Source organism: Catharus ustulatus, chromosome 3 (genome assembly GCF_009819885.2).
Source record: "Catharus ustulatus isolate bCatUst1 chromosome 3, bCatUst1.pri.v2, whole genome shotgun sequence".
Classification (NCBI taxonomy): Eukaryota; Metazoa; Chordata; class Aves; order Passeriformes; family Turdidae; genus Catharus; species Catharus ustulatus.
This window is the reverse complement of record NC_046223.1, coordinates 16,055,989-16,079,425: the sequence shown is the minus strand read 5'-3', so window position 1 is coordinate 16,079,425 and position 23,437 is coordinate 16,055,989. Positions and strand designations below refer to the sequence as shown.

At 43.0% G+C, this 23,437-nt stretch overlaps 2 protein-coding genes across 4 annotated transcripts in view; one reads left to right on the top strand and one right to left on the bottom strand.

The window, feature by feature from the left end:
- Window positions 1-276: 276 nt before the first annotated feature.
- On the top strand, window positions 277-14,424 carry MSH6 (mutS homolog 6). Its single transcript, XM_033053805.1, has 10 exons — window positions 277-569; window positions 2,125-2,327; window positions 4,687-4,859; window positions 5,944-8,482; window positions 9,735-10,000; window positions 10,539-10,656; window positions 12,801-12,890; window positions 13,418-13,572; window positions 13,736-13,935; window positions 14,268-14,424. The coding sequence occupies exons 1-10, from the start codon at window positions 316-318 to the stop codon at window positions 14,347-14,349; spliced, it is 4,080 nt and encodes a 1,359-aa protein (XP_032909696.1). The 5' UTR covers window positions 277-315; the 3' UTR covers window positions 14,350-14,424.
- FBXO11 (F-box protein 11) overlaps window positions 14,391-23,437 on the bottom strand; it is a 69,631-nt gene continuing 60,584 nt past the window's right edge. For all 3 annotated transcript variants that reach the window (XM_033053806.2, XM_033053807.2, XM_033053808.2), the window contains exons 12-23: window positions 22,566-22,783; window positions 22,172-22,257; window positions 21,996-22,090; window positions 20,826-20,948; window positions 20,638-20,723; window positions 20,167-20,243; window positions 19,915-20,058; window positions 18,913-19,023; window positions 17,654-17,761; window positions 16,317-16,425; window positions 15,807-15,905; window positions 14,391-15,727 (exon numbers count right to left, since the gene is read on the bottom strand). In XM_033053806.2, coding sequence (XP_032909697.1) covers window positions 15,598-15,727; window positions 15,807-15,905; window positions 16,317-16,425; window positions 17,654-17,761; window positions 18,913-19,023; window positions 19,915-20,058; window positions 20,167-20,243; window positions 20,638-20,723; window positions 20,826-20,948; window positions 21,996-22,090; window positions 22,172-22,257; window positions 22,566-22,783 — 1,386 coding nt within the window. In that variant the 3' untranslated portion in view covers window positions 14,391-15,597. The remainder of the gene's footprint in view (window positions 15,728-15,806; window positions 15,906-16,316; window positions 16,426-17,653; window positions 17,762-18,912; window positions 19,024-19,914; window positions 20,059-20,166; window positions 20,244-20,637; window positions 20,724-20,825; window positions 20,949-21,995; window positions 22,091-22,171; window positions 22,258-22,565; window positions 22,784-23,437) is intronic.

Below are 23,437 nucleotides of genomic sequence, written 5' to 3'. Positions count from 1 at the left end.
CTACCCACAAACAATTTGTCTTTTTAACACCCAGACATCCCTCAGGGATTGCTCGTTAGCTGCTGTTTCTAAAATCCCCCTTTCCTGCTGATCAAGCTTGAGACATAGCAGGACCCGACAGCAGAGAACACCCCACCTTCGGGAAGTTTTTCGGTATTCCCCGTTGCGCACCACAAGGCCCAGGGGCCGGGCCGGGCCGGGCCCGTCCCTCAGCGTTTCCCGCCAAGGCTGAGGCGGGCCGGGCCGGCCGGGGCGGGGCCAGGCCTCGCTCGCGCGGGTTTGGCGCGCAGGGCGGCCCGCGCTCCCGCCGCGGCCATGTCTCGGCAGAGCACTCTGCTGCGCTTCTTCTCCAAGGCCGCCCCGCCGCCGGCCGGCACCGAGCCCGGCACCGAGCCCCGCACCCAGCCCCGCAGCCAGCCCCGCAGCCAGCCCCGCAGCCAGCCCCGCCGCGCCTCGGCGGAGCGGAATGGCCTGCAGGCCGCCGGCAGCCCCCCGGGCGGGCCGGGCCGAGCGGCGGCGCGGCGCGGCGAGAAGGACGCGGGGGGCGGCGCGGCCGCCACGGCCCCCAGGTACCGGCGGGGACGGGGGAGGAGAGGGGAGGGCGGCAAGGGGACGCGGGACGGAGCTGCAGCCGCCGGCGGGCGCGGCGGGACGCGCGGGGTGTCCGTGTCTCCCCCCGTCGCTGCCCCATCCCACCATTCCCTGGATACGGTGCCCGGCCGGGCCCGTGCTCCCGGTGGGTCCGTGCTCCCGGTGGGTCCGTGCTCCCGGTGGGTCCGTGCTCCCGGTGGGCCCGTGCTCCCGGTGGGCCCGTGCTCCCGGTGGGCCCGTGCTCCCGGTGGGACACTGCGGGGACGGGGGCGGTGGGTTTTGCTGTGTGGAAGTAGTGATGCACTCGTGTTTTAAATTTGCTTTCCGTGCCGTATCAGAATGACACGGCGGGTCAGGCTGGAAGGGACTGTAGGGCATCTGGCCCAGCTGTTGGAGCAGGGTCATCCCGGAGCACATGGCGCAGGATTGTATACAGACAGCTTTGAATATCTCTAGTGACGGAGACTCCACCTCTCTGGACAACCAGTTCCAGTCGCACACACAGTTTAGAAGTTCTTCCTTGTGGTCTTGTGGAACTTTCTGCCCATTGTCTCTTGTCTTAATGCTTGGTACCACCAAGGAAAGCCTGGCTCCATCTTCTTGGTAACCCCTGATTTAGGTATTTATACATATTGATGAAGTCCCCTCTCAGTCATCTCAAGGCTGAACAGGCCCAGCTCCCTCAGCCTTTCCTCTTAAAAGACATTCCCATAACCATCTTTGTTGCCCTCTGCTGGACCTGCTCCAGCAGCTCCGTGTCTCTTTTGTACTGTCTCTTTTTGGCAAGTGTCCCACATGTCAGCAAACTGAGTGTCACTGGTTGTGGGGCCACAGCCTGCAGGAGAGTCCCAGCCATCCTCTGTGGGAGTGTGGCAGTGGCTGGGGTGAAATCTGGGGGAAGGACGAGACAGCAAATAAAAGCTGCATCAGGTGCTTTGCAGTGCAGGTAGAATTTTTTATTTATTCATTTTTTGTAGCCTGAGGGCTTTTTTAAGTCTTACTGTTTTCCTTAGTTGCCTGGTTGAAAATTAGTTTCTACAGGAAAAGGGCATGCAGTGACAGGACAAGGGGGAGTGGCTCCAAACTGAAAGAGAGTGCGTCTGATTAGATGTTGGGAAGAAATTCCTCACTGTGATACTGATGTGACACTGGCACAGGTTGCCCAGAAAAGTTGTGGATGTCCCATCCCTGGAAGTGTTTGGTTGAGGCTTTGAGCAGCCTGTCTAGTGGAAGGTGAGTCTGAATATTGCAGGGGATTGAGACTAGGTGATCTTTAGGGTCCTTTCCAATGCACACCGTTCTGTGATAAAGCTGTATCTCTGGGGATCTGGCAGAGCTTGGAGGAACAAATCAAAACAGTTTGAGAAGTGGTGGTAGTGGTATGGAAGAACTGTGTAATCCAGGTTGCATCCTATGAGAGGCTTCCCAAGACTAAGAGGGCAAAATGCTCAGCAGCAGTGTGCAGTAACGTTTATGAAGAGAGCTGTTCCAAATGTTTGTATTCCTTTCATGGCACATTTGTTGTCTCTGCAGTGTCTCCTGTGAGTATTCTCCTGGGGACTTGGTGTGGGCCAAGATGGAAGGTTATCCCTGGTGGCCGTGCCTCATATACAATCACCCCACCGAAAGAACAATAGTCAGAGGAAAAGGAAAATCCGCTCGAGTCCACGTGCAGTTCTTTGATGACAGCCCTACAAGGGGTTGGATCAGTGTTAAATACCTGAAGCCATATAAAGGTAAGAGGTAAAAACAAAACCGTTTGAAACTGAAATATGCCTCTTGTTTTGGAATTACAGGCTTGGAATATAGGATATATTAATTCTACGTAGAGAAAGAGCTGCAAATCCAAGAGTGGAATAGAGCATGTTTTGTGCTTTGTAAGTGACAAGTTTTGGGGGTTACAGGTGCACTTGTGTTTATACAGTTCTTGAAACATAAAACACTAAACCCTTCTGGTTTTTTAGATTAGAACAACTAATTAAGCAAATTTAAAGCTTGCTAATGTTTTAGAGATATTTCCTGTATTTCTCCCATCAGTATAAAAATTATGTAAACGACAAATCCAGTGTTTTCAGTTTTATCCCTGAAATCCTTAAAATGTTAGGGGTGTCAAACCCAATTCTTTAGCAGCTATTTAAGAACTGCAGTATGTCCAGAATTAAAGGCTAGGCCCAGGATATTGGGTAAATAAAATTAATTCTGCTGCAGTGTTTCTTCTTAGCAGTGCAGCAGTTTTATAAATAAAATACATAACTTAAGGGTTGAGTGTTGGTGAGGGCAGTGGTTGTAGTTACAGATCAGAGTTGGTGTTTGTGGTACTGAAGAAATGACATGGCTAACTAGTGATAATCAAATATAATCAAGAGTCAACATTTTGCATAATAAATCTCACCTTTTTAATAATCATAATCAATTTTCCCCTTTTCTCATAATTTTATTTTTGTTGAAAATGAAATAATTGGTCGTAAACTGTTGGTCAAATACTTCCTGTGTAATACAGTCTTTCTGATGCCCCATAAGATTTGTGTCACTGAAAAAACCTGAATTTTAACAGTTTCTCTCTTTTTACAAGTCAGAGTTCTGTCTTGTGATCATGTAGCCATGTTTTTGTCTCCTCTATACTTCAGTATACTGCACTTCAGCCATAGTTTCAAATTAAAAAGGTAATGCTATTGCTATGAGTGCTAGCATAATTTATTGCAAGTAAATTGGTCCATAGTTATATGTGCCTTTCCTGACAGTATTTGAAAACAGTCAAAGTATTTTAGGAGCTTGCAGTTGCATTTAGAAGCAAATACAGGTAAGGGGAATTAATCTGTTTACCAAAAGAAAATTGTGAAAAAGAAGTTTAAGCACAGATAGACATCTATCACAGGAAAAGTGTTGAATGCAGAACAGGGTAAAAATATTTAAAATACCTGGTTTGCTTTAAATTCAAACAAAAAACATCTTCATATGCAAAGGGTAGGAAAATGGAGATACTTCTTTGGTTGTGCTGGTTTTTGTACCTGAGTAAATGCAGACAGCACAGGGCCAGACCTCTCACAGGTGAACATGGAGAAGTGGAGGTGCATAGCAGTTGGTTAAGTGAATATGCAGATGTTGCACACTTGAGTGTGCAGCTCAATTATATGCGAAGATTTTTCTCCTGACATTGTTCAGTCACATTTAATATTAATGCAGAATATTTTTAGACTGCTTCATTGCAGTTGGAGAACTATAAGGAAGGTCTGGATTTTTGCATTTGTGCTGTTGAAACAGCTGCTTGTAACTCCCTTGCAATCTCAGAGTAGGTTGTGAGTAAGAATTTTGAGTTGTTTCTGGGGTATTTGGCCTCCTCCAAGTCTGCTGCCTTTGTCTGCCACTGGTTTAGAGCTGAAGCTTCAGTCAGTAGTGGTGGATGATCGGATTCACAAGCGTGGTAAAAAGGACCTGAAATCAGTATGTAGATTGGTTGGCTTTGGGTTTGTGTGATGTGCAGGTGGTGGCAGGAGGAGGATGAGAGAATGGAGCAGTTATTAATAGCAGGCTTTGTTCACTGCCCTGCAGTGTCAGGCTGAGTGGCCAGCGTGATTGGCCATCAGCTAATCTGGCTAATGGGCTGGGCTGGGTGCCTGGCTGCACTTAGAGCAGCAGTTTGGAGGCCAGCAGAGCTTTGAGGTCTGTGCCATAGGTGATTTGTGTCTAGAAAGTGAAGGTAACTGGTTGAACTTAGCTGTCGTTGCTGAAACAGCCCCATGGCCTCAGTCAGGACTGTGCTGCGCTGCCAGTGTGAAGCGTTAAATTCAGTTCTAACTACAGTCAGTGTGAGCCTGTTCAGAGCTCAGCTTAGGAGTGCTCACATGTGCTAATGAGTTACAGAAATAGAAGCAATTCTTCAAGTGTTCATGTAGGTAGGCATTTCATTTGTGTATACTTTCCCCAGGGGTAGTTTATCAGCCTGAAGGAGTGACAAGTTGCTGTATTTAAGATGTGGGAATGAGTGGTAGCAGCACAGTTCAGTTACCTGAATATGAATGTTAGTTGCCTGAATGCATTTAAAAGTGAACTGTGAACACTGTTCATCAGTTCCTAACAAATCTGTGTTTTTTACAGGTTCATCAGATGGGGAGACTATGAAGGGAGGTTTGTTTTACAGCACAAAGCCTGAAATTAAAAGAGCCATGGTGCTGGCAGATGATGCCATGACCAAAGATAAAACCAAGAGGCTTGAGCTGGCAGTATGCAATGAGCCTTCAGACACAGAGGAGGAAGAGGAAGAAATGGAGGTAAAATGTTTCTTAATTGCTGTAATTTGCAGAAATATTGCTAGAACTTAGAAGCTGTTAGTTGGAACTAAGCATGGAATATCCTGCCATTCTCTGGTACTCTAATCATAGCTTGTCTCCTTGTTAATCTTGCACACATATGTATCCATATGACTTTTTTTGTACTGCTTCTGTACTGTACTGCTGGTCTCTCATCTTTTCTAGTTGGAAAGATAAGTCTCTTTTGTGTTCTGTATGGTAAGGACTGACCTCTGAATCTACTTCTCTGACTCTCTTCGCTCATCGCTCCATGGTGACCTACTTTTTCACTCAAATGCTTTTTCCTGGTGCATCATTTTATCTTTTATCTCTATCTGTTACTCATGGTCCAAGTTGCCCTAAGTTTGATCTGAAGTTTTTGTGTGTCTTAATGTATAAAATTTTAGCTTTATGACTATTCATCTAAGGCATTAAATTGAGTTTTTGGAGCCCACCCTCATCTTGTGGAGTAGCACTAAAATGCTAGTTCTTGCACTGTTAACACCAGTCTTGATGGAGTAACTAAAAAGTGATATTTTATTGTATTGTATTCATGTTGTGTTGAGTCAGCTATTATTTTAGTAGCACCATATGAGTACATAGTCTTGGAATAGATTTCTTTGGAGAGGAATAATATGAGGAAACTGTCAGTGGGATGGGTTTCCCTTAGCTCCTCTTTTACTCAGGCAATTTGTACTCTCTCAACTGCTGGTTTTCCATTGAAGTTTGAGGCTGAAAAGGAAATTGTGGAGTTGCTTTTCTTTCTCCTACACGTGCCATATTCTTTTTTGTGTAGTTTAAATGCTTTGTTCATCAGCATCACATATGCACAGTAGTGAATGAGTCTGTAAAGAACACAAATAAGAGTAATTACACCACTGGCCAGTAGCAGTCAGTTATCCAGAAAAAACCTGATTTCTCTTAAGGTAGGTGTAATTGGCTGTGACTCTGCTGTCTCTTGCTTTAAGCATCATAGATACTGCGTTATTGTACATTTTTGCATTCTTTATGCAGCAGTATCTTTGTAGCCAGAATTACCTACAGACAAAATAATTTATTTTTCTAGGAGATGAGTGAAAATGCATCGGGCAACAGTGAAGACTGCAATAGTGAGGAGGATGTGAAAAGCAATAAGCGAGTGATGAGCAGTGAAAGAGCTGTGAAAGCCAAGAGAAGAAGAGTGTTGGATTCTGACAGTGACCACGATGGCTCTGATGTGGAGTTCAAGCCTGATGGGAAAGAAGCAGCAAGCAGTGAGGAAGCCAGTAGTGGGGTGGATGAAAATGAGTCTTCTGACACAGAGACAGAGAGTGTTGCAGAGAGCCCCATAAAAGTCCCTTCTAAACGAAAGAGAGGAGAGGTGAAAAAGCCTGCTAAAAGGAGTAGCTTGGGAAATGGATGTTCTGAAACTCCCAAAAGAGCAGCAACAGTCTCTTCAGAAGCCAAGTCTAAGCTGACATCGTTTGCAGCACCTGAAAGTTTTGAATCTCAAGCAAATGCTGGCAGTGGAAGCACTGGTGGCTTCTCAGTGTGGGAACACGAAAAGCTTGACTGGCTGCAAGAAGGGAAGAGGAGAGATGCGCACAGGAGGCGTCAGGGTGACCCTGATTACGACCCCTGTACTCTGTATGTGCCGGAGGATTATCTCAACAAGTGCACGCCTGGCGTGCGAAGGTGGTGGCAGCTCAAAAGCCAGAACTTTGATGCTGTGATTTGCTACAAGGTTGGAAAGTTCTATGAGTTGTATCACATGGATGCAGTCACTGGTGTGAATGAGTTGGGCCTGATCTTTATGAAGGGCACCTGGGCCCACTCAGGTTTTCCAGAAACTGCTTTCGGCCGGTTCTCCGATGTCCTGGTGCAGAAGGGCTACAAGGTGGCACGCGTGGAGCAGACGGAAACGCCCGAAATGATGGAAGCGCGCTGCAAGTCAGGGGGCCACTCCAGCAGGTTTGACAAGGTGGTGCGCCGGGAGATCTGCAGGATCATCACCAAGGGAACCCAGACCTACAGCGTCATGGACTGCGACCCCTCCGAGAACCACAGCAAGTTCCTGCTGTGCGTGAAGGAGAAGGAGGACTCGGCCGGGACGCGCGTGTACGGGGTCTGCTTCGTCGACACCTCCATGGGCAAGTTCCATGTTGGCCAGTTCCCGGATGACCGCCACTGCTCCAGGTTTAGGACTTTGGTAGCTCATTACACCCCTGTGCAGGTGCTGTTTGAGAAGGGGAATCTGTCTGTGGACACACAGAAGATACTGAAGGGCTCGCTTGTTTCTTGCATTCAGGAAGGACTGACCTCGGGCTCCCAGTTCTGGAATGCATCTAAAACACTAAAAGTCCTTCTTGAGGAAGGATATTTCAAGGAGAAGCAGAATTCTGAAAATGGATGTTCTCTACCCTCTGTGATCAAATCTCTGACTTCAGAGAGTGACTCTCTGGGATTAACTCCTGGTGAAAACAGTGAATTAGCTTTGTCAGCTCTTGGGGGATGTGTCTTCTATCTCAAAAAATGTCTGATTGATCAGGAGCTGTTATCACAGGCAAACTTTGAGGAATATGTCCCTGTGGATATCACTACTGCAAAAACCATGAGTTCAAGTAGTTTGTTTGCCAGAACTGGGCAGCGGATGGTGCTGGATGGAGTCACCCTGATGAACTTGGAAGTCCTGCAGAATGGAACTAATGGAACCATAGAAGGTACTTTGTTGGAAAGGATTGATTCTTGTTGTACACCATTTGGGAAGCGACTCCTGAAACAGTGGCTCTGTGCTCCGCTTTGCAATCCTAAATCCATCAATGATCGTTTGGATGCTGTCGAGGACCTCCTGGCAGTGCCAGATAAAATGTCTGAAGTCAGTGAGTGCCTCAAGAAACTGCCTGACCTTGAGAGGCTGCTCAGCAAAATTCACAGCATCGGGTCACCGCTCAAAAGTCAGAACCATCCTGACAGCAGGGCCATCTTCTATGAAGAACTCAAATACAGCAAAAAAAAAATCGCTGACTTTCTGTCTGCCCTGGAGGGATTCAAAGTCATGAATGAGATTGTCGATCTCATGGAGGAGGTTGCCAGTGACTTCAAATCCAAAGTCCTGAAGCAACTGCTCACCCGCAAGGCCAAAAATCCCAACGGTCGCTTCCCAGACCTGAGTGCAGAGCTCACAAGGTGGGACACTGCCTTTGATCACAACCAGGCTCGGAAGACAGGAGTGATCACCCCAAAGGCAGGCTTTGACCCCGATTACGATGGAGCACTACACAATATCAAAGCTGTCGAGGAAGATCTTCAGAAGTACCTGGATAAGCAACGCAAGCTGCTTGGGTGCAAATCCATGCAGTACTGGGGCACAGGCAAGAACCGGTACCAGATGGAAATCCCGGAAAGCGCCATATCCCGGAACCTGCCCCAGGAATATGAGCTGAGGTCGAGCAGGAAGGGCTACAAGCGCTACTGGACCAAGGAGATCGAGAAGATGCTGGCTGCGATGGTGAACGCCGAGGAGCGCCGCGATGCCGCCCTCAAGGACTGCATGAGGCGCCTCTTCTACAACTTTGACAAGAACAGCAAGGACTGGCAGACAGCTGTGGAGTGCATTGCTGTGCTGGGTAAGAGCTTTGCCTCCTTCTGACACACAGTGAAACTACCCCTGTGGTGATGAAATCTGGTCTAGGGATGTTGCCCAGCTCTTGTCATTTCAAAGTTCTTGACTGTGGCTTTGATAATTAACAGTGATTCCCTGTTTACTTCCTATCATAGCAGGACAGTTGCTGGGCCTTGTTTGCAAACTCTTCCTTCATTCCTGTTGTGTATTGTAGATATGCAGCCAATTCAGTGTAGCCTGGTGGGCCACACCGCTTCCCAAGCCTTGTGTGTGGATTAGTAGCTCCTTACTAAATGAAGGTATAAAAATCTAACCTGCTGGTAAACTCCTTTCCATCTGAGCCGGAAGCTTTCTGGGCATCCTTTAAAAATAAAAGTGCTCAGTGTCAAGCCTTGAAGAAGGTAGTCTACTAAGAAGGCTTCCCCAAATCTTCCTTAGATTTCTGGGATAGAACAATCTCTTGTATTCCCTTCTCAGGACTGGCATACTTCTGTCCTGTGGATTTTCTGATAAGATGGAGCAATCTGGGATGTCTTTGTTCCAGGGAAAAATAAAAGCACTTTCTGAGTGCCACTAGAGCAGAAAAGGGAGGGCAGGCAGGCAGGGAGTTTGGCTGGGAATGGATTTGCTGGGAGAGCTGGGAAGCAGTCACATCAGCTACACCACAGCCCAGGGCAAGTGCTGAATTGGTTCCCAGCAGAGAGGAATTCATTGTCCAGGCTCAGCTGTAATGTGTGTACATAAAGTCTCTAAAATCATAAACAGTCTCACTGTGTAGGTGATCAGCTTTTAGAACCTCAGGGCTCAGCTAATTGAGGGGTCTTGTGCTGCTGTTTTCTGCTGGACTAACAGAGTTTCAAGCAGAATTAGGATTCTTCACAAAGTAATTCACTGTCACAGAAACTGGTTTCCACCTTACTTGTTCTAAATGGAAAAAAAAAATGCAAGAAAATAGTACTTTATACGTGTACTTTTGAAATGAAATAGTGTGTATTTTAAAGACTTTTAACTAAAATAACTATAGGGGAGTGTTTTTTATCATGACATCTGCAGAAATTTGGAAGGAATGAGGAAAGACACTGTAAATATTCCCACTTTTACTTGTTCTGGAGTACTTCTTGGGCATTTCCCTTATGAGGAAAATGGAAGAAAATAGAATATTGTTTCTACAAAATTTCTGTTCAATGAGTAAATGAATTCTACTGTATGAAGAAATCTGAAAGTGCAACTGACTGGAATTTCTCTTCATTTTCTAGATGTCTTGATGTCCCTTGCTCACTACAGTCAAGGTGGTGATGGACCCCTGTGCCGACCTGTAATACTGCTGCCTATGGATAACGCTCCTCCCTTCCTGGAACTCAGAAATTCCCGCCATCCGTGCATCACAAAGACTTTCTTTGGGGATGATTTTATTCCCAACGACATCGTAATCGGCAGCAAGGATGAGGGCAGCAGCAGTGAGGCCTCCTGCGTGTTGGTAACTGGCCCGAACATGGGTGGCAAATCTACGCTCATGAGACAGGTGATTGTCCCGTGTTCCAGGGTACCTCTGGGGTTTGGGTAAAGGCACTACGGGGCCTGGCTGTCATGGGTGTCACAGGAGGTCCCAGAAGTGGTCTTCAGGGTATGCAGCAGTTGCAGAGGCTGCTAGAAAATGCCCATGTTGAGACAAATTTTCTGCTTTAGGAGGGATATTTCGTTTGTCCTTGGAGAGGAAAAAGTGATTGAGTACCGTTTATCTTTTTCAAGTTACTTACCCAGGACTTGGCATCAGCTGGCAAAAGATGCTTCTGCAGTTCGAATAAGATAAAACTAGGGATGAGCAGGGAGGTTGCTGTATGAACACTGCTTGCTGTGATAATTTGTGTTTTGAAGGCTTTCAGAGTATTTGAGTTGTGCCAGAGATGATGCTGCTGCAGCCTGGAGCTGTTAAAGCAGCGGGAAGCTTTATGTACTCCAGTCCCTGTTTTAGGGGAAACACGGCTTTGTGTCCTTGTTGTGTGTGTGGAACTGAAGCTGCAAGCACCAGTAAAATGTGAATGTCCCTGTTTGCTGTGCAGGCTGGCCTCCTGGTGGTCATGGCCCAGCTAGGGTGCTATGTGCCTGCGGAAGCCTGCAGGCTCACGCCCATCGACCGCGTGTTCACACGGCTCGGCGCCTCCGACAGGATCATGGCCGGTGAGTGTCTGACCCTGCACAGAGGGCTGGTGCCACCAACTTTCTGCTTTTGCCTTCAGTGGCAAGTTGGAAAGGGGAAAGTATTTTGCAAGGGGAGCTGGGCGCTCTTCTCTCTTGTTCAGAGTGGAGACAGGATTGCACTTAGGCTTTATTTTTTTTCACATGTGTCCCTGTTCAATTTCTGACAGACTCACGGGATCACTTCCTAATGAATTTTAATATTAAAAGCCTAACTCCCAGCTGGATGCAAATCTGAGGAATATCTTTTTGTAGAATTGATTATACTCTCATTTATACCTTTTTCTAAGTGTTCTGAAATAGGACAGTGGTGTTGGGGAAGCTGTTGCACAGGAATTGTTTTTGTACCTTGCAAGGAGTATAGAATTTCCTTGTTTCAATCAGAATGCCTTATGTTTGAAATCTGATTTCTTCTGATGGGCAAGAGAGGCAGATAACCTTGGAAGCAGTAGTTGATAGTTCTTGGGAGTATTTTGTTCCTTTAGTGGAGAGGAAGACACAAGTGGAGGATGGCACGGCAAGTGGAATTGCAGTCTGCCAGTGGCGATGGGCAAAGTGCCACTGGGCTAGAAGAATAAAATGATTGTTGTGGTAAGAGTGGTATCACTGCTCATTTGAGGAAGGCACAGATTTTCTGTGATCTCTCTGCTGAAAAATGTGGGTCAGTGAATATGAAAGGAGTTAAGCCCACTGAACTTGTTGCACAGAAGGACTTTGGAAAAGAATCGTTCTGAGTTCTTAGTTCAAAAACTATTTACACTTCCCAAAATTAAGGCTTTTCTTTGCAGCTAGAGAATATTATTAAGGCTTTACTTCCCCAGGTTGTCTCCACATTGTTTAATTTCGGTACAAGAAGGAATCAAAAGTGTGGAAGAATATTTAAGTGCTTATGGTAGAGGTAAGAAAGGCCCCTCCTTCATGAGAGATGGGTCTAGCAAAATGTAGAATTTTCAATTTTTTTTTCAATTAACTGAGAACTATACTTCTGACATTTCAATTTTTGTGAGGGTGAACACTGCACAGAAAGTGCTTTGAAATCTGTTCTTGATGCACTTCTGATGTACTCTGTGTAGATAGGAAAGCACAGCAGAAGTTCCACAGCAGTCACTTTGTAAAGGATATCAGCAGGGCTTTTATGAAGTTAATATTTTCAGTAATATAATTTTAGGGCTTTATTTTCTGAAGAGAATAAATGGTTATTCTTAAATATCATTAAAAACATATTAAATCCTGGTATTTCTTTAAATAAATGCAGAAAATCAGGATTGGTGGACACTGCTTAATAATTTATATTGGAAAACTTATGTTAGAGCAAAGCAGTACTCACACAGCATGAGTACAGGAAATAAATGCTTGCCTTTAAAGGAATAAATTGCATTAATTGATGCTACTTGTGATTATTTATAATGATCCCCACAAAGAACAAGTAAATCCCAAACTCTTTAAGTGTGGCTTTATCATGTGGAGCGGTGTGAATAATCGTGTACTTCTGCTCATAATCTGCTAAAACCAATTTCAGGTGTAAATTTCAGGCCTTGTACTGTCTGGTTGCTGAAACTCCCATGAGGTGCTTAAGCCTTAGCAGCAGAACATTGCTTTTGCTGTACTTCATTCGAGGACAAATAAAGCCTTTATTAGCCAAATCATTCCCTCATGGCATCACAACCAAACCAGTAATTCCTGTCTCTCCCTTTGATTTTTTGCTTGTTTTTTTTACTGGAAAACCACACCCACCTTCAGCCTGTCCTGTGTATTTAGAGCAAGAAAGGGACAAAAATTCATCCCATCTTGTAGTTTTTGTGCCCCTCTTCTTGTCCAGCTGTTATTTTTAACTGGTGCTATCAAAATTTAAGCAGGTGTGTTGGCCTGAAAACTTAATTAATTGTGCCTGTGTCTGTACCTGTACTCTAATGGAGTACAGCCAAAACCTGTTGTTTCTGGTGAATGGGAACCTGCTGTTTTCACACTGGAAAAAGTGTCATGTTTTTGCTCATCTTGAGTTTGCTGTTGAGTTTCACTTTAGCTTAACCAAGATTCTAGTGCAGATTAAATGAGGTTTTAGTTGTGGTTCTCAGATATTTGACTACTTCTTGGCTTTCTTTTTTTTTTTGTCATTTCCTTTAAAGGTGAAAGTACCTTCTTTGTTGAATTGAGCGAGACTTCCAGCATTCTGCAGCATGCAACAGAGCATTCCCTTGTTCTCGTGGATGAACTGGGTAATTAGACTATTTTGTAATAGATGGAAGCTAAATCTGAGGGATGAAAGACTGGCTGCAAGGTTTTTGGGCTGTCTGAATGGCAGCCAAGCACACAGGGCTTGGCACACAGTTTCACCATAATGCTGCTGGTGTTTAACTGGTGTCTCAGCGTCTCTTAACATGAACACATCTTGGGTGCCCTGGGAACTCATCACCACCTCCCACCCACAGTCATTATTACCCTATTTCCAGCTGTGGTTTCCTGCTTTTCCTCTGCATAATTACTTGCAGCAAACCTCAGGAGAGCAGAAACATATTTTTTCTGCAGTGCAGAGGAGGGTGATTGTTATGGGGCTAATTCTCAGGTCACTTCCCAGAGCTGGCTCTCACCCCTCACTCTGTTTGTCTTGCACACAGCGGGGAGGAGAAAAAACAAACACTACAGATGCATTGCTGCATTTGTCTGTCGGGTGTCTGTCTCAGCAGCAGCATGTGAGCTGTGGATTGACTCCACTGTGCCCCCTGTGTTCCCGTTGCGTCCCCAGGCAGAGGCACGGCCACGTTTGACGGAACAGCCATAGCGAGTGCGGTGGTGAAGGAGCTGGCGGAGAGGATCCGCTGCCGGACGCTGTTCTCCACTCACTACCACTCCCTGGTGGAGGACTACTCCCACTGCGGGGCCGTGCGCCTGGGCCACATGGTACGTGTGGCAGGATGGCATTTTCCTGCTGGGATTGCTCCTGCTTTTCTGTGCTCTTCTGCCCTGAGAAATGGGTGTTTTGAGAACAGGACATGATATCCCATGCATTTCTTAGGCTGCAGGTAAATATTGCGAACTCTGACTTGTGATTTGCTCTTCCCAGGCATGCATGGTTGAAAATGAGAGTGAAGATCCAAGCCAGGAAACAATTACATTCCTGTACAAGTTCATTGAAGGAGCCTGCCCAAAGAGCTATGGCTTCAACGCAGCAAGACTTGCAGATATTCCAGAGGAAGTCATTCAGCAGGGGCACAGAAAAGCCAAAGAGTTTGAAAAAACAACCATGTCACTGAGAATATTTAGGTAAGGCCCTGGCTTTCTGTATCTAAGTTGCAGGTTGCTTACAGGAAGCATTTTAGTATTTGGGCAGTGGTTTTTGCTCAGTCACAGCACGAGGGGCAGTTACAGCCCCTTTAGTGAGGCAGGGAGGTACTGTGGGAGGGCAGATGCAGTGAGCAGTACTTTAAGCCTCGGGTCACTGCCAGTCTGCATTTGCACACAGAGGTGCTGGGGAGGTGCCACTGGCGGCCTTTACACCAGGCCCAGCATCCATGTCTCCTAAAGCTGCTGCAGGAATGGGAATCTAAAGCTCTGCCCCTCAGTGTCCATGTAGTAAAGGTGGTTACTGCCCTCAGGTACCTGTGCCAGGTGGTGGATGGAGCTATCAGTGATGAAAACGCGGTTCGGAAACTCACGGAGATGATCAACCGGCTTTAGGAACTCGCACGGATTTCTCAAGAAGGTGGGAGCAGACAACATTATGATCTAATAAACTTTATTTTTTAAAAATGACCATTTTTCCATTGTCTTTCCTAGGAAATTAAACCCTTTAATTCATACCTACCCTCTACATAATGGTTATTGAGTACTCCACAATATATTAAGTCTAGATGTTATGGTACATGCATACACTTTCAGGCTGTTGATTACCCACTGTCACCAATACACATAAATGGAAAAAAGCTATGAAACTGTATAGGGCTGTATATATACTTGTCTCAGCTTCATTAGAGCAGGAAATTGCTGTGATTTCCAGCAGGTTATGTAAGTTATGTCCAGACTGTTCAAAAAAAACTATGAACAGAGTAAAGTACAAGACTGTTTTGAGGAGACTTTCTACTTTGTACTTTAAAACATAGTAAAATTTCTTTCACAAAACTTAGTTACATGGGTACTTTGTTTTATAGTGCATTATAGTCTAGGAAGTCTCATTAAAACACTCACTTTTCTTTCTTTTGTTAGGGTGGTTTGAGTACAGACTATTGCTGGGGCAGGGGAGGAGATTATTCTAACTTCAGAGGACACCAGAAAAATTGCTGGATATAATTTAAGATTAGTGTTTTCTCTTTCATAGAAAGAACGTACATACTGGGACATGAGTACAGTTACAGCAAGTCTAGGTGTGCTAACAAAACAGGACACATTCAAGTACAATAAGATTTTTTGCTTGAAATTAGAAACAAACTACATGAGATTAAAGCATTAAAATCATATTTCTCAATCTGAATAAATGTTAAAAAATCAAAAGAAATGCAGAAGTGCTAGCTCACATTTTTACCATGTTACAAAAGCAATTGGTACCCATGTCCATAAAGGCAGCAACAAAGAATGCTGCTTGTCTACAGAATAGTACTACTGCAAATTGGACTGCGTTTCAATGCTACTTGTAAAAACACCAGCTCTCAGAAGTTGGTATCTGTACAAAATTGCAGCTTATTTTTCTTCACTTCTGTCCCTTCAAAGTCTTTGTTTACACAGTAATGCTAAAACGCCCAGTTCTGTTATCCTGAGTCAACATATTGCCACTTTCTTTTTTGGTAGGTTGAGCTCCATAGTGTCAACACCTCACACATCCGCTTTAATACAGTCTCTTTCTGCAGAAATGGGCAAGTGTAACTTCCTCCAAAAAAAAAGTTTTAATAGTTATGATATTAGAATGGCAGGACTTTCTTTCTGAAAAGGAATTCAGTTGTGCTGCAATGTATTAGATTCTATAGGTGGAGCAGAGTCATATAGTGTATCTGTATCGTGTGTAGGCTCTCCGGCGAGCGTACAGGGATTGGACAGTGTTCCAGCACCACAGTCACAGAAAAACCTACAACACAGAGAGACAGCTCTTAGTGACCATTCCCTGCTGCTCTGGGAGCAGCCCCACACCCTGGCTGGATACATACCTATCATGTCTAATGAATTCTACGTCGTGTCCTTGATGGCACTTCTTGATGCAGTTCACACAGATGGCGTTACGGTCTGTGGTGTTGCAAGTGTGACATCTGGAGGGAAAAGCAGCACATTAGGCAGGAATCAAAACCTGACCAGCTCTCAAGTGAAGTGCTCCAGGAGGCTGGAGGGCCAGAAATGCACTGAAGAAAAGAGGGTACACAGGACTGCAAAGTTTGAGAATTTTACATAAAGTTGGACTTCACAGCACACTTTCTGTTGCTTGTGTCACAAACACAGCCGTGCTGTGCAACCCCTTGGGCTCAGGTTCACAGAAACCATCTCTTTTCCTCAAGCCCAAAGGCAGAAAATGGGGACTTGTTAAATCCTCTTCTGTTGCAGCTGAGGAAGAGCACACATTTGTGTGTTCACTGACACCCAGCAGCTGTTCTAGGGGCCTTTCTGTAAGAGAAAGGGGGTTTATTGGAAAGCCTTACTGGAGGTGATGGGAAAGAACCTGTTACCTGTAGAAGTCATGCATCGGGTAGCTGGTGTAGCTTGAGATCTTATATAAACACTGGCCTCTACTGACAGCTTTCTCTATGGCATCTTGATTGTTCATTATTTTGTTATCTGTTGGGAGGAAAAAACATCCAGAACTAATCACATCTGGATCAATGATTTTTTTTTTCCCCTTGAGGCATTGATGCAAAGGTTCCATTAGAAACAGTTCGTTCTATATCCACATTTCAGTTTGGCATTTAAGAATATAAAATCCTCAATGCCCATGTGCCTGGAGTGCCATGCACTCCTGAAGAAAGTTAACACCTCTTTGCACACATTTTGATCTTTTTGATCTTGGCTATTAATAAATGCTTAGAGATACACAAGCCTTCCTAACAGGTTTAAGTTTTCTGCTGAGGAGCCTGAAACCCAATGTTTGAAAGCCTCTCATTTACCATAAGGCCTTTTAAGCCTCCCTTAGAAAGAAGAAAAGGATGGCTCTTTCCCTAGGAAAGTTTAAGAATTAAGTACTTTCCAACACAATGGAAGTGGAAATTAGGTCTGACCAGCTCCAGTATGTCAAAGATGTGTCCAAGGCACAGCAAATTAGATTCTCTCTCTGTTACTCAACTACATGATCCATCTAGTCCCAAAGTGCACCTCAAAAAGTTTTGCCACTCCCATCAGCATCAGAGCACTGAGTGATGCCATCAGGAACCCCAGGTGCTGGGAAGCAGGGAGCCATAGCTTATGTTTTAAGAGGTGCAAATCAGCCATAGGAAAGGGTTTAACAGCTACAGCAAGTATGTAAAAATCCTGCAGATGGAATCTTTTTCTTCTTAATAACCTCCTGAGCTGTTTGGCATTCAAACCATAATGCCCATCTCAACCAAGAGGATCCTGTTTCATGCATACTTCCCCACTATACAAGGGAATTTTATATATGTGAACTGTTAATATTTTATGAAAAAAAATGTGTTCAGAATTGTGAAAGTTCATACTTTTAGATCCTGTTTCTTTACTGGACACTTGTTTTTGGATATGTGAGAAAAAGACTTTCCACTGCACTCAGAACTGGAGTGTGAGATGGACCAAAGATAAGGAAACAGCTCAGAAGTGATTTTGGGACAGAAACGCTGATCACATAATTTTAATACAACAGCAAACCCTTAGGTTACCTTTGAAGGCATCTGTCTAAAAATCTTAATACAGCTTAATGTGGCTCATTACCTTCAGCTGAAACTCAGTAACAACTCTGCTTAAGGTGGTACCAGCTGTGAGCCACAAAGGGGATGATAAACCCAAGAGCCAGCACCAAACAAGTGACCAAACACAAACCAGGAGGACTTAGGCTCACCTTTCATTGTGACATTGACACCAGATGCTAGAAATAAACCTCCAAAGCGGTTGTTGAAAATCTGATTGCCTTCTAATGTTGCAGTCGCATGATTTGTTATTTCAATACCTTTAGTGGGTCAGGGGAACAAAGGAGACAAAAGAGAGTGGCAAAGTTAAATCCCTGGAGGTTGTGCATTTGTTCCTCTCTTGTAATCTACAGCTTGGTTGCTTTTTTAAGCTGTCATAAACTCAAGGAAAATGACATAGATACAAAACAGCACTGTAATTTGTTATAAAACCGAGGTTCAAATGCTGCTGTTGAATCTTTTCAAATAGCTACTGCTGGCATGCATAGTTTCTGGGAGGAACAACACACTACTGGTTTATCTGATAATAAAATGGTACTATGATCATGTTTATTTTCAAAGGGGATCTGATATGATTTTTGAGTGCTTAGAGCTGTCATCTTCATGTACATTTGAAAATTCTTGTGCACATACCTTACCCTTTAAAAATATATTTTTAAAAAAGTTTTCAAGATGGGCACCTAAAATTCATTTCTTTAATTCTTAGCTTTTATCAGTAACCCGTGTCTTCCAAGTCATTTGTCCGGGACTGTTCTTGAGAGCAACCTATCCTTCCCCCCCACCACACTGAAACAACACCTTTAGAGGCTCTTCTCAGAAAACTTGCTTCTTCTGAAAGAAAGATGGGAGAAAACTCAAGAATGCCATTTTAGATGAAATGGAATGGAATGCAAGACGTATGAAACTGTGATGATTAAACAGTAAAATTGCAAAAAATCCCTGTTAAGCATTCTTTATCTCTTCTGGAGCAAGAAACGCTCATTTTTACAACTTTTCAGCTTTGTGGAGTGAGAAAGTTGAACTTGAGATGCAATTCAAAGCTCTTTAAAATGTATATTTTCTCCATTTCCTAGGTTTTAAAGCAGTGATAAGATATTCATATCATCATCCAGCACACCAACTATTAATACATCCTAGACAACTTCACCAATTGCTTCTATAATAAAATAATGAAAAGTATTTCACAAAAAAATGAGAAGACAGAATATGTGTCATTTCCCAACATGCTGTAATTCCAAGAGTGCTGTAAATACACCCTGACTACAATTCTGCATTCTCTTTAGAGAACTTAGACTTTTAGAATACACTGAAGGATATTCCAGTCTCTTTTAAAACCATGGGTGAAGAAACTAGAGGAAGCTTTGTTAAGAGCTCACTCCAAGCTTCCAAATTTGAGTTAAACAGCACAAACCTGCAGCAAACCCATCGAATATTCGGTTTTTCCTTAGCACAGGGTGGCTATTGGTGCTGATAAGAACACCAGCTTGAGCATTCCTGAAGATATCATTCTCTTCCAGAAGACCTATGACAGACCAACAAATGTTACATTTGAGCTTGGGAGCATTTCCTGACCTGTAACCTTTCTGTGAAATATTTTCAAAGGATCTTGTGTGTCACAGTACTGCTAATAACTCCTTTCATTTGGAGAATATGCACCAGTAGCACTGACATCAGTGATGTCAGCTTCAAGGAGTTCTCTGTGTATAATTTTGGAAGCGTATTTTTTCAGCACATAGCCTGGAATTTGCCATCATAGGCACCACTGCAGAAAACTAAGTCTTTCTGCTTTCCTAATTTTATAATATCTCTCCTTGTCTTCTAAAATGAGCAGACTGACAAAACCAAGCATTTTTTTTGTTATAGGACAAGATTACTTTAAAACGCTGAGTTAAAATTAAAGCTCGCTTAGAGCATGTGATTATCTACAGAATATCAGAAGCTGTTACCAGGACACACAACAGTCAGGGGATTTCAGACAGAGACCACTTCTGAATTTACAAGTATATAAAAATTTCCTCAAAGATCTATGGGTTTTTTCCTCCCTGAATCTTGGGACACTCTGGCAGAACCTAAATTGCTCAGGTGCATGATTTTGACTACATGATTTGAATCCAACCCTGTGTTTCAGTCAAATGGCAAAGCTTACAAGAGCAAATGGGATAAAAGGACTGTCCTAAGCAGCAATCTAACAGTTATCTTGGATGAGATTAATTACCTCTCTACCTCCCACAGATTTCAGTATTACTAATGTAATTAAGGCTAAAAAGCATTAGGGTATGTTCGCTATAACTATTTTATCACTTCAGAAGACAAGAGCTGTTTCTAAAGAGCACTTTAAAAATAACACTGCTTAAACTGAAATTTAACTCTTATCCAGAACATTCAGTGGAAAACAGTAAGGGGAAAAAGTTACCTCTTCCCCCATTAAATATACAGATGCCTCCATCTCTTCCATCGTGGATTTTATTTCTTCTTAGTGTAGGATTACTGTCTGTTTTAATCCATACACCAGCCATTGCATTATCAAAAATTTCATTGTCTTCTATAAATCCAAGCCCTAAAATTGAAGGAAGGGTGGGGGACAAAAGAAAGTATAATGAATGAGAAGATAATGTAACACCACAGAACACAAACACTTCTGGATAAACATGTAAAACAAACCTACCAGAATTATAGACAAGAATACCACCATTCTGACCACCCCAGATCTTGTTGCGTCTAATTTTGGGGTTGCTTCCAGTTCTAGAGTGAAATGTTAGCAAAGAAGTAATTTAAAAGTCATTAAAAGGAAGTAATTTATAGTCATTTACTATATCCCAAGGCCAGACATCTCAAGCACCCCTAAGAACTGCCCCATGGGTCTCACTGCTTAAAAATCTTATTAAAATATAGTTCTTTTCAAACATGCAAACATAATTTAGCTTTACAGAATTCAACAGCCACACACACATTCCAGTCAATATCCAGGCTGTATTTGTGGTAACTTTCTTGTAGGTTAAAGCAGAGGGTATTCTGACATACTGGATTTCAGAAAAAGTTATTTTTATAAACAAAATGACAAGAACAGCTAAAAAGACACAATAGAGCCCATAACAAGCTACATCTGTTTTGGCAAAAAAATCAGAATAAACGTTACCTTATCTGAACCCCTGAGTACATGTGATTATAGATGTCATTGTCTTCTAACACGCCATGTCCATTGTCATAAAAATAAACTCCAACCTAACACATCAAGAATTATATTATTAGTTCCAAAGTAATGAGGCATAAAACCACAGGACTTTCTTTTCTGTGCCCCCCTTGTAACCAGACAGCAAAACTCACTTGTTTCCCACTGTGTATTCTGTTTCTCCTCAAGACTGGAGTGCTCCCTGTTGTCACCCAGACTCCAGCCAATGTATTGCTGTAAACTTCATTTTCCTCAATCACACCTTGTCCTTTTTCATGCTAAATACAAGATGGGTTAAGAGTTAGGAAAACCTCCTAATCACCAATACTTTTTTTTCCTGCTGTACCAATCCCTCCCACCTCTGGCTTCTTTACTGTAGCAAAGTAAATCCTTTCCATTTGAGTAAGCTTTTTCACTTTTTTTTTAAAGTAACAGCATATCACGATTTTGAATATTTGCCATGAAACAAAGAACACCCTGCATGTAAATCATTCTGTTTTAAGACTCTGCAGTGGTATTTGTAAATGTCTGCTGGCTGTTGATAGGAGAGGTGCCTCCCCAGTGCTGTGCACTCATATGAAAGCCCTGGCTCAAACCTACACCCAGCTCTGGCCCCCAGATGGACAAAAAGCTGGCATGGCTCTCAAAGTCACCGTCCCCACCACATGTCTGGGCTCAGAGGTCAAACAACAGTTTTCTCAGGCAGGGGAAGAAGCTGTACTGATTAAATTTACTCAAGGAAGAGATGAAGCTGAACACTTGCAGCATTAGCTGGACCTTAGGTAACCTTTGTCAGAAAGACAGACACATATTTCTGAACATCTGGTATTGCTTAAGGGAACCTGACAGCTCTTTCAGTTCAGTTAGCAGAGCCCTTGCTCACGCTGGGAATTGTGCTTCATTTCCCACTTTTTCAATACAACAATTGTGATTTCTATCATCCTGAAGACAGTAAAAAAAAATCTTCCCTGAGGTTAGTGGTAAACACATTACACTCCAAAACAGCTGAACAGAGTTTTTTTTTTTTAAATTATGACATACTACTACGAAAACGAAGCTTTTCCAAAAAGCTTTCAACCAAGCAACGATAAAATTCTGTAATCTATCTCATTTTAAATATTTTACTCTGTAATAGGAATAATTTAGTGGCATTCATAAAAACCTTCATCTTTTAAATAGCAGCATGGTTTCAGTTGCTTACCATGAACCTGGTTTATAACCTAAGAAGCTCAAGCACTGTAAGCACAAACATTTCACAGAGTGTACTTTCCCCCAACATTTCTAAAACAGAACACAAGTCTATGCCTGTCCTAGGCTGCACTTACTACATAAATTCCTCCATGTTGACCATCATGAATCTTGTTGTGTCGAACGATGGGACAGCTGTTTGTTCGAATCTGTATTCCTGCTAATGCATTACCTGTCAACAAAAGCCTTATTTAATACAACTTACACATTCATTTTTCTCAGAAATCAATATGCAGCAAGCAAATCAGCTTACCATAAATGTCATTTCCTTCAATAAGGCCTCTTCCATCACCGAAGATATAAACACCACCTTGATTACCATTAAAAATTGCATTGCCCCTAAGAAAAAAAAATCAACATTAATGAAGTTTAATACACTATACAATACTACATATGTATGTAGACTGTATCCCATTCAGACTTAAAATAAAGAACATATATTCTGTTGTTTTCAGAAAATCCTACCTCTATAAGTGCACACACAAATCAAAAATGCAGTTCAACTGAACACAGAGAGAAATTTCATTTCTACATATACAGGAGTATTTACAGCTCCTCATAATTAAATTAAATTAAATTAAAGTGCACTTATCCAATCCCCATCAAATCTCTTCTATGTAATAAAATAATAATGTGGAAAACAATACCTTATTGTTGGGTCACTGTTTGAGGTAATCCAAACACCTGCAAAATTGTTTGCATAGATTTTGTTCTCTATGAATTGTCCTCTTCCTTTTTCATGCACATAGATTCCTCCAGTCTGGCCGTGATGGATTTCACACCGCACCACTGTTGGGTTGGCATATGCTTTCACTTCAAAGCCTGCTATCCTGTTTCTATGGATGTTGCAGCTTTCAAAATAACCCTTAAGACATAAAACATGCAGTTTCCTGTAAAAGTCCTTTTTAAAATGAAGGTTATTCCCTCCCCTTTAAATTCAATCCTCATTTAAAAGGAAACAGTACCAAAACTGACAACATGTAAGTACTTACATAGCTAATTAAAACAACTACTGACACTATATAATTTAATTCTTCCAAAAATAAAATACTGTTTCAGAGACACTGTGTTTGTATTGCTATTTATGACTGCTCATGGAATACCAAGAAAAAATGGCAACTCTAGATATAGCACATTGAGTAGGACTCAGTATCAAGTTTCCTCAGCAGCTCCTAAGGATCAGACTAGTTTTGAAAGGCCACAAAGCCCACAGGCCAGACACAGAAAGGACAGTGCTGTGGAGAAGACTACCTGCTTGTTTTCAGACCAGGAGCTATACACATTTGGCAAGAATATGATTTCTTAGGAAGAAGTGTGCTAAATTTCTTTGAAACAACTGATCAAAATAAACAATATGAATGTGGGAGTTCAGTAATTTTTCTAGGGCTGGATTGGTCTGAGTGGCCAAGTGGTACAATTTGTTCTTTTTTCCCTTTTTTAAAATGGTGCACACTGAGATACTCTAACAGTAGCAGCAGATCTACAACACAACTGTATTTAAACAAGAGCATTATAAACA